This window comes from Colobus angolensis, unplaced genomic scaffold, assembly GCF_000951035.1.
Source record: "Colobus angolensis palliatus isolate OR3802 unplaced genomic scaffold, Cang.pa_1.0 Scaffold59, whole genome shotgun sequence".
Classification (NCBI taxonomy): Eukaryota; Metazoa; Chordata; class Mammalia; order Primates; family Cercopithecidae; genus Colobus; species Colobus angolensis.
Window position 1 is genome coordinate 2,993,136 of NW_012119487.1, and position 15,103 is coordinate 3,008,238.

A 15,103-nucleotide genomic window follows, 5' to 3' on the forward strand; every position below is an offset into this window, starting at 1 on the left:
CTCCCAGGGCAACAGGAATGGGTCAAGGCACACCATGTAGTGATGGGCCAGCAAGTGGATCAAAGGAAAGAGAAGACTTCAGTCAATAGTCTTCTCACTGTGGTTTTCCTCTTCCCCATATTCTGCACTTTCTGTGACCATATCTCATGACTGATGTAAATGTCAATGAGGAAGATTAAGAGAGAATCCCCAAACATAATTTTAGCCTCAAGTTCCTATATGCTTCCTAAGCAAACCTTTATCAGAGATGCAAATGAGAACTTCCTGAACCAGGTCTAAATGCTCCAAAGTCCTCTCTTTAACCCTTTTGCAGAAATGAAGTCAGAACAAAAACCAGTGGTTACAATGAGCAGACACGGTGCCCCTCCCCTTCCTCTACTGGTTGTTTCTTCACCTGCTGATACAGCCTCTCTTTCCCAGAGGACTGAAGGGACTCAGAACCTACACACAAGCTTGAGTTCTGCTTGTGGCTTCAATCATTGTGCTTAGGAGGTACAGAAGGGCCAAATAGTGCTGGACCATAGATGCATGAGAGCTGATGCTGGCCCAGGGTTAAGGCATGAGAAAGGAGGGTGATGCTTAGGAAAGGCCCGTGAAAAAAGATTTGAGGAAGAGAAGTCTTCTCTTCATTCTTTCTCAGGTCATCAGAGATCCTCAGTCTATATGATGGAGCCTTTGTATGAAATGGAAAATATGGCCCACCTATAGAAGAATGCAGTCCCTCAGACACAGGTGCTCAGGCTGGAAAGTAGAGACACCACTGAATTTCAGGCCCCAGACATCTCTGCCAGCTGTCTTTTTATCTATAGCAGCCTCAAGACCACCACCTAGCCTGTGTCTCACTCCCTCCTGCCTAAACTCTCAGAACCTACCAACTGCAGCACACTCCAGATTCAACACCCACCCAGGATGGGGCTGAGACCAGAGTGCCCATCTCTGTTTCATGGAAAGAAAAACTGTTACCTCTCTCACCCCTCCACTGCTTTCCTACGTCTTTGCTGCCCTATGTGCCCCACCATTTCCTCACCTTTCTCTGTCTCTCTTTCCCCTCAGGCCAGGAGGAACCAGCGTGAGTCCATGCTGCTCAGAAACCAACAGCTGTGCTCCACATGTCAAGAAATGAAAATGGTAGGCAAGGGGGAAGACAGAAATGGGCACAGGCATCTCAGGGTGCAGCACTGCCCTTCCCCACCAAGCCCTGTGGAGAGAGATAGCGATAGGACCTGCTGCAAGAAGGGCCTAGATAAAGGCTGCCAAGGAGGAACGGTTGGTCCTGGAAGCAGCATCAACTGACAGAACATGGTAAACCTTCTCCATTTCAACAAGCCAAAGGGTAACCAAGATAGGTGGGCCAGAGTAGAGATGCAATGAGCCACTTCACCTTGGGCTCCTAAGTAACTACAGACTCTCAGAGGCTTAGGAGATTATGGAGCTCCTTCTCCCTCCTTAATGTAGCCCTCACACAACACATATGCACACACTCATTTCTCCACCATTGCAATCAGAAGACAAACAGCTTCGTCTTTGGGTTTACTGTTAATTTAGTTTGCACCTCAAGAGAAAGACTGGGGAGAGAGTCTATAGTACTTTCTAGGTGTCAGCTGCCTTGGATACTTGTAATATGTAGTGGAGAATGGTGGTCAGGAAGGAGTATTAGGAAAAGAAAGAAGGAGAGCAAGGGAGATGTGGAGGGAACAAAAACGAACTTCTGCCACCTATCACAGTTGCTGAATCAGAGGCCTGATTCAGGAAGGATACTAGACTAGGCTGGAGTTAGGACTTGGGTTAATTTAAGAATTAGAGTTAGCGTTGGGATGGTTGTTAGCATCAGGGTAAGGACGAGGCTTTGGTTAAGGGTTAATTTAGCAACATGGTTAGGTTTGACGTAAGAGCTGAAGAAGGGTTTCTTCAACTCTGACATCCTATAATTCTCCTTTGACTTCGGGAGAAAGGTGGGGCTAAATGTGTAGGCTAAATGTGCTTTAAAGGAATGGAAGAAACCTGGAAAGTATAAGAGAAGCTCCTTCACTGAGTTCATGGCAAGTCTTCAGGTCAGTCGGATATGAAAGAGAGTGGCAGTTTTGTGAAATTTTTATGTGGGATTTAGAAATTTAACTGAAGCTGCTGGCAAAGCTGCACCTGGATGTTGCCATCTATGTTCATTTTCTACATAATTAGGGTCACTGTGTTAAATATTAGCATTGGCTGGAGTCTGGGAAACTAGAATTGGGATTTCTCCTGGTCTTATTCCTGAAATCCCTTGTGTCCACATTTAGAATGCACTAACCCCAGGCCTAAGCTGGCCTTGGCCAGCTGGCACACTTGAGACGTCAGCAGCAGTCCTCTTTCTCAAGACCTCTTCTCTGACCTTTGCCCTTGTCCAGGAATGATAGAAGTAGAGCCACATGCTGTAATTTTACCATTTATTGCAGCTTCTAAAAGGAAGGACTTCAAACACAAAAGTGCCCAGCGACTCTTCTCTACTGCTGTCAGAACCTAGTGAGAAACTACAGAAAGTTAGAAAATAAACATGAAATACCCTTGCCTCACTCTATGCAGTAGCACCTCAAAGTCCTCCCAAGAGGAGGGACTGCAGATCTGCTATAGTCACTGTGACACCCCTTCTTTCTCAGCAGTGAGTTGAATAGAAATACTGGGGAATATATAAAAAGTCTCCTAGGAATAGAAGGGAACTTCCTCAACCTAATAAAGAGGAGCTTGAAAAACCAACAGCTGACACCCTGCTTAATGGTAAAAGACTGGATACTTTCCCCTAAGACTAGAAACAAGGCAACAATCTGTTCTGTTGTTGTCAGTCTGTTCCTGACACTTCTACTCAACATTTTACTATACACGCTAGCCAGAAACACAAGAAAAAGAAATAAAAGCCATCCACATTAGAAAGAAAGAAGTACAACTAGTCTATTTGCAGATGATATGATCTTATATAGAGAAAGTCCTAAGGAATGCACAGAAAACTATTAGAGTTAATAAATGGGTACAGCGGTGTTGAGGATACAAGATCAATATATAAACCTTAATTTATGTTAATAGCAGTGAACAATCCAAAAATGAAGAAAATAATGCCATTTGTAATAGCATCAAAAATTATTTTGGAAAAAATTTGACAAGAGAAGCACAAGAGCTATACAATGAAAAGTATAAAACATTGTGGAAAGAAAATTTTAAAGGCCTAAACAAATGGAAAGAACCCTGTGTTTATGGGTTGGAACACTTAACATTGTAAAGATGGATATACTCCCCCAAATTGATCTACATATTTAATGTAATCCTCAAAATCCCAGATGCCATTTTATAGAAATTTGCAGTCATATCTTAAAATTTATATTAAAATGCAAGAGATCCAGGATAGCCAAACAATCTTTAAAAAGAAGAACAAAGTTGGAGGTCTCACACTTCTTGATTTTAAAACTAACTACTAAGCTATGGTCAGGACTGTCTGTTGTTCATTGCTCTTAATAGAAATTAAGTACTGTGTGGTACTTCCATAAACATAGACAAATAGATCAATGGAATAAAATTGAGAGTTCAGAATTCTTACATTTATGAACAATTGATTTTTGACAAAGGCACCAAGACAGTTCAATGAGGAAAGAATAGTATTTTCAATAAGTGGTATGGGGCAGCTGCATAGATACCTGCAAAAGAATGAATTTGTACCTCTTCCTCACACCATGTACAAAAATACTCAAAATAGGTCAAAGACCTAAATGTAAGACCTAAAACCATAAAACTCTTAGAAGAAAACATAGGTATAAAGTTTCATGACCTTGGATAAGGCAATGGTTTCTAAGATAGGACACCCAAAGCACAAACAACAAAAGAATATAGATAAATCAGTCTTCAGCAAAATTTTAAACATTTGTGCTACAAGGAACATCATCAAGAGCATGACAAGACAACCCAAATATTTGCAAATCAACAGATGAAGGATTATATCAGATAGGGGACTAGTATCTGGAATATATAAGGAACGCTTACAACTCAACAATAAAAAGGCAAACACCCTAGTTGAAAAGTGAACAAAAAGTTTCAATAGACACTCTCTAAAAAAGATCTACAAATGACCAAAAAACACATGAAAAGATACTCAACATTATTTGTTATTAAGCAAATGCAAATCAAAACTACAATGATATACACTTTCCATGCACTAGGATGGCTGTAATAATATTAATAATAAAACAGTGGATAATAACAAGTGTTGGCCAGAATGTGGAGAAATTACAACCCTCATAAATTGCTGATGGGAATGTAAAACAGTACAGCTAATTTGGAAAACAGTTTCGGAATTCCTCAAAACCTTAGACACCGAGTTACCATATGACCCAGCAATTCCATTCCTAAACATGTACCCAAGAGAATTAAAAACATATTCACACACCTACAAGAATGTGCATAGCAGCCATATGTTAATAGCTGAAAAGTGGAAATAACCCAAATGCTTATAGCTTGATTAATGAATAAACAAAATGTGGTCTATCTATATAATAAAATATTAACCATAAAAAAGAATGAAGTACTAAAACATGCTATAACATGGATGAACCTTGAAAACATTTTGCTAAGTAAAAGAAACCAGATGCAAAAGATCACATATTATATTGGTTCCATTTATATGAAATGTCCAAAATAGGAAAATTCATAGAGACGGAAAATAGACAGTGGTTGTCAAAGATTGGGGGGAGGAGTGAGTGAGAAGTAATTGCTAATAGGTATGTGGTTTCTTTTTGGGGTCAAGAAATGTTCTAGGAGTAAATAATGGTGATTGTTTTACAACTTTCTGATTATACTAAAAAATACTAAATTGTACATTAAGATGGTGACTTATGATACATGTTATCATAAATACCAATAAAAAGAAATTAGCACTAAATAAAAGCACAAAATGAATGAATCTCAAAAAAATGTAAATAGGACCTGGTTATGTAACTACTCATATTCCTATGTAACCTTGGGCCAGAAGCTCAATCATTTAGTGCAGAAGAAATACCTACTGACAGTTATGGTTGTGAATCACCAGAGATATTTGCCTTGGTTTTATCTAGGCTGTGTTTTATGACATCTCTGCTCCAAACAGCTCATCTTCCCCTTCATGCAACTATTTTGTAGTCCTTCTGTTATCTGCATTGCTCTCTAATTAATACTTTCAAGCCCCTTAAAAGTAGGACGGTCAAGCTAGACATACTGTAAACAGATATTCTCTAGCATATATTTAAAAATTGTTTCAAAATAAATTAAGTTTATTTCAACATATATTTATTGATTGTCTGCCATGGGCCAGGTACTTAGGTAATCTGCAAAGAAAAAAAAAAAAAAAGAAAGACATAAGACCTGTCTTTAAGGAGTCAACAAATAAATAAATAATGACAATAGAATGTGATCAAAGTAAATAGAAATAGATCTGATGAGGAGTGAAGGGGCAGTGAAAGTAAACATCAGGGAAGTCTTCCTTGAAGAAAAAAGACTATTCAGGGTTTTCAAGAGTGAATAGGAGTCTACCACACTACCCTTTTTCTCAAAAACAAAAATCCTGTCTTTGGCAGGCAGCTCTGTTCTGATGTCGCCCCTGTAGCACAGTTCATTCGTACAACAGCACTGGCTGGATTTAGGGGATTTAGGACAGGAATCATGCTATTCAGGAGGAGTTAGGGTTTCCTGCATCTTCCCTTGTAGCAGAGTCAACTTTAGATACATTTTTGAATAAAGCAGTCTGTTTCTGGCACATTCTCATCCACTTTTATGTTTAGAAATCTCTCCTCAGGTTCTTACTAAAGCCTTGGCTGCCCCCACTATGCCCAGAGACTCCTTGTTACCAGATCACCTCCTCTTCCTCTCCCATCCTTTCTTCAGCTAATGAGTTAGGAGAACAAGCTGATTAAACATAGTATGTTCTTGGCATTTGTATAGCCTTTGCATTGGTTTTTTTTGTTTGTTTGTTTGGTTGGTTTTTTGCTATTTTCAAGCACTTCTAAAGGTCCTTAAGACATTGTAATTGTAACTTTGTTATGTCATAAACTGAAATCATGAGTCACTTGGTACAAGTCACTTAGTAGAGTGACCTGCACCCACATCTTCGTGATTATCATTTTATTATTATAGCTACAATAATTTTTGAGAAATAATGGAAAAATGCTTCCTAGTGAAAACATTCTTAAAAGAAAACCAACATCTAGTGCTGGGAACAAATTTGGAAAAGTTCAAGAAAGTGCTGTTTCTTAACCAAAAATACTGTAACTGTGCATTGATTTTAGGCCTGTATGAAATACACCTTTAAAATTTCAAGTATGCTTCAAGGTGGGTTCATTCATTCACTAATTTGATCAAAAATATTTCTTAAACAGACATCGTGTTAGCAGCTGGAAATACAAAAATAGAGACAAGGACTATGCCCTCATAAAGCTGCAAGTCTATTAGGGAACCCAGACATTACACAAGTAACTACAATATAAAGGTTATGAGTATTTTGATGCAGGAGGCCCTAAGAACATATAGCGGAGGACTACTGAACAGTAGTCCAGCAGTCAGCAGTCTCTGAGAAAGTGATAGCTAGCCTGAGACCTCAAGAACATGTGTGTGTTGGGGGTGAGGGCATCTAAACAAACCGATTTTAAAGATTTACTAAATCTGTATATCTAATTTCAACTGATATCCAGGGAAGAACAATGACGCTGACTTGAGGGAAGGGTGAAATCTTCTGGTTCATTCACATCACAAAAGGATGTATGAAGGACTTTGATATCAAATACAACTCAAATTCTCTAAAGTGGTATATTATGTATTTAAATTAGAATGCAGTTATAGGCAGCATTCTAAATGAGACTTTCTTCTTGAGGTACAACCAAGAACAGTGAAAATCCCAGATGATCCAAAAGTATCCTTTGAGAATTTTATGAGTCATAGGTAAGTCAACAATTTAAATCAGGACATGACTTAATTCTCATTAATATCTGAGGACACAGGAGAGTGAATTGAGAAGCATAGTTAGAGGAATGTTTAAGGAATGCTTTGGGAACAGGCTTCTTGACTGTTTTTTTTTTTTTTCAGGTTAAACCAAATCATTAGATCAAAAAAGAAAGTTCACCTTTTTGCTTGAACAACTACTGAAAGTATTGCAGAAAGTATAATCTTCCTTTCCACCTTCACAAGAACAATATAAGAAATAGAATAGGAAATTTCTTTGATAATTCAGATGGAACTAAATACAAATTCTCCATGCAGATGACATATCTAATCTGCAAGATATGGAAGATTACACATAACCATTCCTTAGTCCAAGATGTTCTCTGCTACCTTTTAGTAACTAAAATTCCTCTTTATCAGTTTGTTTGGTTGTTATTTAAAGCTTTTTATTTTCTTTATCAAGATCGAGTATAACAGATATAAAATCCAATTGGAATTCTGATTAGTTTTTTTGTGTGTTTTGTGTTGTTTTGTTTTTTCTTTTTGAGATGGAGTCTCTCTCTGTCACCCAGGCTGCAGTGCGGTGGCGCAGTCTTGGCTCACTGCAACCTCCACCTCCCAGGTTCAAGCAAGTCTCCTGCCTCGATTTCCCAAGTAGCTGGGATTACAGATGCCCACCACCATGCCTGGCTAATTTTTTTTTTCTCAGAGGAGATGGGGTTTCACCATGTTGGCCAGGCTGGTCTCAAACTCCTGACCTCTGGTGATCTACCCACCTGGGCCTCCCAAAGTGCTGTGATTACAGGTGTCAGCCACTGCGCCTGGCCTGGTTTTTCAAAGATATTTTTTCTTCTATATTTAACTATTAGGGAAGAAGGACTCTGTTTTTACTGTATTACGACATGCAAAACATGGACCCATTCTGAATAGGACATCAACACAGGTCAGCTTGCATTGCAATAGATGGTTGGAAGGTAGACATACACTCACCCTGACATATGACTAACCAAAAAAGCTATATGTAATCTAATGGCCATTTTAATTTTTTCCTCATACAGAAAGCAATAATGTGGAAAAATAAATAGGTTTTTTTAACATTATGTTGCACAGTGGTACATGTCCTGATTCCATTTATGACCTTAGGGCCATTTGTTCCAGACTCAAATATAGACCCAGATACACTGAAAACATGTACCCAGTTCCTGGCCAAGGTAGACAAGGTTATGGAGGAAGTGGCTATTTGAGCAGTACAAGCTCCATCAATAATAACATTTACCTGTACTGACTCTATACTTTTAAAGAGCTCTTATACGATAGACGTAATTCTAATAAATATTCATTATGAACTTCAAATGGAAAACTGAAGCATCTAAAATCAGAGATTTCTGAGCAAAATTCCACCATTCTGTGAAATAACCTTTTGAAATTTGTTGCCCCATTTTACTTATCTTGCAAGTTTTGTACTTTATTTAAATGCAAAATCCCAGAACATTAATTAGTTGTATTTTAAACAACTAGCTCTTATCCCTCTAAAACTAAGATCAAGGATTGAACCAATCCTAAAAATGTCAACATCAACCAGATGTATCATGAGACTGACTATTGTATTCTTTTTTCAGTGTTGTGGAGGAAAACATACAACTTCTGTTTGAGACTTAACTAGAGTGACGATAAAGCAAGGGCCTGGTTCTATCTTGAACTTTTCCAAATTTGTTCCTAGCACTAGATGTTGGTTTCTTTTTTCATACTTTTTTAGTATCACTGCATATGTAGGCAAGTGCAATTATCTTCAAAGAAATTATGTTTTTTTAAAACGTGACTTTAATTATAGCCATTGCAGGAATTATAATACTTATGGAATGAAAAGAATGAAGGAAAAAAGGAAGAGAAGGAGAAAAGATGGCAGGATAGATATATATTTGTTGAATTGTAGAATAGGCAGAGTTTAAACTATTCAGTTCTGAACATACCATCTGCCTGTTTGCCCAAAATGGATAATAGAAGGGGTTTTGCTTTCTCTTTTTCTCAATCTCAGTGACAATTGATTAAAGCAAACTGGCTTAACTCGCTATATTTTTGGTAGCAAAGCAAAAATAATCTTGGAAGATCTTTGTGGAAGTAGAAACCATGAAATGAATGTAGAGCCTTAGATGGCCCATCAAAGTTTACTAATGTGTCAGTCTTTAGAAATTAAGCAATTTAAACTAATGTAGAAGTGGTTTTGGCTTATATGCATTTTCCTCAAGGGTCACCTCCACAGCCTTGGCCACCAGGAGAAATAGGATGTGGTTAGGGCATTTTCTGTGAAATGGGAAGGTTCTAACCAAAATATTTTCTCAGCTTTACTCTTTAAGGGTAGATTATTGATCTGGAAGAGTTCTGGTTTTTTTTTTTTTTTTTCTGGAAATTGGAGAACTCTTTCCTTTATTCCTCCTATTTGCAGACCACATATGTTCTGACAGTGGAATAAAACATTCAAAATGAAGGTTTTATCAAAAATCCATGAAAACAATGCTAATCAAAAAGAGGTTGAGAATTAGCAGTCTTTGGACCAATCATCTCGCATTGCTAGAAAGTGGCTTGATCACCAGGTTAACAGGTCTGGATTCAAGAGATCACATGTGTTTAAAAATGTATAAAGAGCCTGGGCACAGTGGCTCACACCCGTAATCCCAGCACTTTGGAAGGCTGAGGTGGGCAGATTGCCTGAGGTCAGGAGTTTTAGACCAGCCTGCCCAACATGGTGAAACCCCATCTCTACTGAAAATACAAAAATTAGCCAGGTGTGGAGGTGTGCGCCTGTAATCCCAGCTACTCAGGAGGCTGAGGCAGGAGAACCACTTGAACCCACAAGGCAGAGGTTGCAGTGAGCTGAGATCACACCACTGCACTCCAGCCTGGGCAACAAGCGCAAAAACTCCATCTCAAAAACAATAAATAAATAAATAAATAAATAAATAAATAAATAAATAAATAAATAAATAAATAAATAAAAATGTATAAAGACACATTTCTTTCTACCAAGTCCTAGCCAATTAACTAATGTGTTTTCTTATTTCTTCCAATCAGAATGATGAGTCTTCATCAACCCAAATTCCAGACTACCCCTGAGCCTTTCCATGATGACATCCCAACAGGTTTGCTTTCTTTTAGAGTACTTATAGTGTGAAACATGCTAGAAAAAAATGCCGTAGAATAAAAGTCTGATCCCTAAAATAATTTCTAAATTTCCTGAGAAAATTCTCACTTTCTATCCCTTTCTTTTTCACATATTGTCTTTTGACCTGCTGGGATTGGTTCACAGCCCTTCTTTCACTCCAGCACCACCTGTGCCCTCCTTAGGCCTCACTTGCCCTTATCCATGTCATGTTCCTTCCCAGGATCTGTCCACAACATATGGCTGAAGACTTCCGGGGAGATGGGGTACAAACAAAATAAAAGTTCCCCTATTGGCAGTCCTGATGGTACCAATAAAAATGGGAGGGGAACTGCATCTCTATACCCTCAGAGTGGCCTCACCAAGGCCCTGAACCTTTCACTCCACCAGCTCCCTAAAATACCTGCCTTCTCCCAGCAGCTGCCTGTGCTATTCTTGTCTTCACTTGCTGTTGATAGAAACAAGGAAAGAAGTTCTATTTCAGGCTTCAGCATTGACCTAAGTCTCAGCTTTAGTTAAGGCAACACTGGGCTGGTGAAGATGGAGTGAGCCATTATTTGGGGTAATATAATTCAAGGGCTTACTGCAGCACAGGCTCTCACTTTAGTGACTGTCCATTTTCTCATTTGCTCCCATATTAACTGAAGCCACTTGAATTTTTCTTTCATTTGATACATACAGTAAAGAAAATCAGGATCACTTTCCTCACTCTATACTTTTGGAAAACTCTTTTATCTTAGGAAGTTGCAGGGGAACTAGGCCAGAACTAAAAAGACATTTAGAAAGGAAATTTGAGGACTGAAGGGGTGTCTTGAGGGGATGCCAAAAGGGAGGACGAGAAACTCAGGTTACAGCTGAGGTTTGGGGATATCCACTCGAGTGGGATGAAAGTCTTCCAGTCCTAATTAATCACTTCTTATGTATCCCAAAATATTGGCCTAGCTCATGGCTCTCATTCAGCCAAAGTGAAACCAAGAGCCTGGAGCTAAGAGTACCCACCCAACAAAAGCTACCCACTCTGCTGTTCCCTGGTCTATGACCACCTCATTCTTTTGAAGTCAAGAGAACATGGGTTATAGGCATGTGCAGTTGATGTCATAGTTATCTCTGCCAGTCACACACTCATTCTGAGTTTCCTTTGGACCTGGATTTTTTCAGACCTGCCTTGCAAAGGAATGAATCACACACACATACACACACACACACACATGCACACCCCATTGTATACCTTTCCCTCAGCAAGAATATATTTTTTGGCCCTAGAGAACAATGTAACAAGATGCCTTTCATCAATTTATTATCTCTGGGAGTATACTTCAATTAGCAATTTAAGAGCTAGATTTTGTGTGCTCAGGAACAGCATGTTATGTTCTTACATGGCCCTGGTTCTTATCCATAGAGTTCATCCCAGAACAGTGATCTTAGAGGTGGGACTACAGGGAGAGTAGTTGTAAAACTTGCTAGGAGCTGAAGCTTTGTAGATCTACTGTTTATTATAGTCATGACCCTTCTGAGCTGACTTTGCTCTTGTATGTGCTCTTAGAGGTCATGGAAAAGGCACTAGCCTAGAAGCAATGAGACCTCGGTAGGAATCCTAGTCTTGCTGTATAGGCTTGGTCTCTGTGTTCTCACCTGTAAAACCAGAATAGCATGTTGTCCCACTGAAAGCTAGACCTTTGGTACAAGTAGCCTTCACCTTTGACTGACCCAGGAAAACTGCTGACACTGCACCAGCCCCGCTGGTTTATATAGCTTAGACATGTCCATACTGTGATACTTGCTGCTTATTGCTGAAGCCAGCTTCCACCTGTGCTGTGTTCCCTGTGGATAGCTACAAATACCAAGTGACTGACTCATCCCATTGAACAACATTACCGCCAATGACTGTCTAACTCAACTGTTGGTCACAATGATTGCTAGCATTTTTTTCTGGACTCTGCTTTTCGTTACATATTATCAATAATTATTCATGACAACTAAGGAAATAGAAAGAACTTATCTTTACAAGTGATGGAGATTCCTTCATGAATCTTTGACCTGATCCCAGAATCCCATGATACCCATGGACTCTTAATCTCAATAAACATTAATATAGATGCTAACCACCTGATGTGAGCCTACCACCTGGCACAGTGGTAGGATATGGCACAAAGAGCCCTGGGTTAGAATTAAGGATATCTGAGTTCTGGTTCTTAGTCCATTAGTGCCTGTGACCTTAGGCTGCTGTTCCCTCTTCAGTACAGTGATGACACTGAACTGGAACCAAGGTTTGTGATCCTGCAATGTCTCTATCTCTCATTCAGTTGGACTTTGTTCTCTGGAGCTTGTTCCAGAGAATTCAGAGTTCCAGTTATCTTAGTCACTCAGTGATTCCCAATGGGAAGGTGTTATTTCACACACTGGTTTACTCCCATTCAAGTAATCTGTCTTCTGGAAAAATTGAATATTAACCAACTTTTAATAAATCATATTTGAAGAAGAGGTAGGGTAAGGATTTTAAAGAACCCCAAAATAAATTATTTCACAAAATACAGTTTTCTTTTGAAATACAAGTACTTTCTCTCCCTACTGTAGCCTTTCTGTAAGATCATATTTATTTCTTATTTTTATTTTTTTAAAGAACGGAACTACATATGTGTCCCTTAAAAGTCTCCTGAGAATTGAATCCTCTTTTCTCTTTGACTTGTATTACAATATCAGACATGTTTTATCTTCATTTTTAATTTAATGGATAATGACGTCTAATACTTCAGTTTTGTTTCTGGATACTCTTTTTGGCCTCATTGACAAGATTTGTAAAAGTTTAAATGTTGCGAGGGGAAAAGACAATTTTATTAAAAGAAATTATTAGGTGAATTTTTTGTTCCATTTTCTTTTTTTCGTTTTCTTAAGAAAAAATAAAAGGTGGATTTGAAAAACAAATTATTAGGTGAATTTTAAATCTGTTTTATAAGGTTGAAGAAGTCTTTGTTGGCCTGTGCTTATTTGGAGTTTCTTTAAGAATAGAATCTAAATAGTCCTTGTCCTTCCTTCCTTCTTGTACTGTCATCCAGAAAGCATTCACTACAGACTGCCCATTCTGGGCCCCAGGACAGCTGTCTTCCACGGATTACTGACAGAGGCCTACAAAACTCTAAAAGAGAGACAACGTTCTTCCTTGCCCAGAAAGGAACCAATAGCCAAGATGATGAGGCAGTGAGCAGTAGGAGCTCATCACCTCCCAGACTCCCAGAGAGAAAATAACCTCGCCAAGTCAATCTTTGACACTGGCACCTTCTCCTCAAAATTTTCTCTCCTCTCCCAAAAGATGATTTAATTTTGCCTTCCTAAGATTGCTAGTATTCTAGCTGTTACCTCTATCTTCTCTCTCATGTCTCCTAAAGATAAAATGGTTTAATTTACATGATTATAAAGATCTGTTGATGAAAATGGAACATGGTAACTGTCTCTCATTTTATTTTGTTAAAGATTCCTCTCTATGTTAAAGTGGAAAATATCCTTCTGTTTTTAAGCCACAAGTTTTCTGTGAAAGTTATTTCAGCTCTTTCCTCAGGACAGGGGCCAGAGATGGCTCCATGAAATCCCTCATGAATTCAGCTTATTAAGAATAAAGGAATAGGCTAGGTGCGGTAGCTCACACCTGTAATCCCAGCACTTTGGGAGGCCAAGGCGGGTGGATCACCTGAAGTCAAGTGTTCAAGACCAGCGTGGTCAACATGGTGGAAACCTGTCTCTACTAAAAATACAAAAAGTAGCTGGGTGTGGCTGGTAGCAGGTGCCTGTAATCCCAGCTACTCAGGAGGCTGAGTCAGGAGAATCGCTTGAACCCAGAAGACAGAGGTTGCAGTGAGCCAAGCCTGAACTCCAGCCTGGGCAACAGAGTGAGACTCCATCTCAAACAAATAAAATAAAATAAAATAAAATAAAATAATAAAAATGTAAAAAAGAATAAATATGTGGGGCCTGGCACAGCGGCTCAAGCCTGTAGTCCCAGTGCTTTGGGAGACTGAGGCAGAAGGATCACTTGAGACCAAGAGTTTAAGACCAGCCTGGGCAATAAAGGGAGACCCCTATGTCTACAAAAATAAATAATAATAAAAAAAAAGAATAAAGAAGAAAAAGAGAAGTTGCCCTCTAGCCTTATCTCTGTTGGTTAACTCTGGTAGATGACAGAGGACACTGTGATGCAATGACTGGAAAATGGCAAGACATTTGTTATTGCAACCCAGAAGCACAGGAACTATGCCTTGCCTTGCCCTTCTCACGTCACTTCCTTTAGTGCCTCTCATATGTTAGAAGTTCAGCTAATCCTTGCTTAATAAAAACCATACCTAGTGCGTGTATTATGTAGTTTAATTACTTTGGTTGGAAGATGTATGCATCCAGATTTGTCCCATCTCTGTGTCCATCTGCAGTATGAGGGAAACAAAAGAAAACTCTAGGCTAGCAAATATTATATTTATAGGCACATATGTTTCATGTGTCCAGCTTCCGGGGTGGGGGCCGGTGGTTATATATATAAAAAGAACACCTCTGTTCTTCAAGAAGCAATGGTCTTGTCATATCTCAAGATCCTGACTAACTGGAAACTGGATCAACATGTGAGAACCAACTTCTGCCTGACTGTATTTGAAGAATGCTAGAAGTATCATCAGACTTCGAAAACCTACTGTTGACTTTTCTCTGATATCTCTGTCGAGTGACTGGATTAACCAGATAAGTAAGTAAAAACATCCTGACATCCCTTTCCCTACAGTGCTGGAGACACAAGGGTACATCATGGATACCGGGAATTCACATAGTCTGGGAACCCCCGGGAGTCTCTGGAGCCCTTCCAGAGTGTCTGTGACTTTACTTGAAGAATGGACTTCAAAAATCTCAAACAAATGGCCTTGTCCTTAAATTGGCCTCACTTCTTGCACCAAAAAAAAAAAAAAAAATAGACAAACAAAAACAGAAAAACTTGCTTGATTGTCCTGAATTCCTGGTAGGCTATGATTCTCAGTTTCAGTTCAGCTGGAG

General features: G+C 39.0%; 1 protein-coding gene across 2 annotated transcripts in view; it reads left to right on the top strand.

Annotated features, from left to right (window-relative positions):
• Window positions 1-13,512, top strand: part of LOC105526349 (chromosome unknown open reading frame, human C1orf105) — a 48,584-nt gene extending 35,072 nt beyond the window's left edge. Inside the window, exons 4-7 of one of the 2 annotated variants that reach the window (XM_011962311.1) lie at window positions 1,054-1,128; window positions 6,857-6,924; window positions 9,994-10,061; window positions 13,135-13,512. In XM_011962311.1, the coding sequence (XP_011817701.1) occupies window positions 1,054-1,128; window positions 6,857-6,924; window positions 9,994-10,061; window positions 13,135-13,280 (357 nt within the window). In that variant the 3' untranslated portion in view covers window positions 13,281-13,512. The remainder of the gene's footprint in view (window positions 1-1,053; window positions 1,129-6,856; window positions 6,925-9,993; window positions 10,062-13,134) is intronic. The other variant, XM_011962313.1, reaches the window with a different exon arrangement.
• The last annotated feature ends 1,591 nt before the right edge of the window (window positions 13,513-15,103 follow it).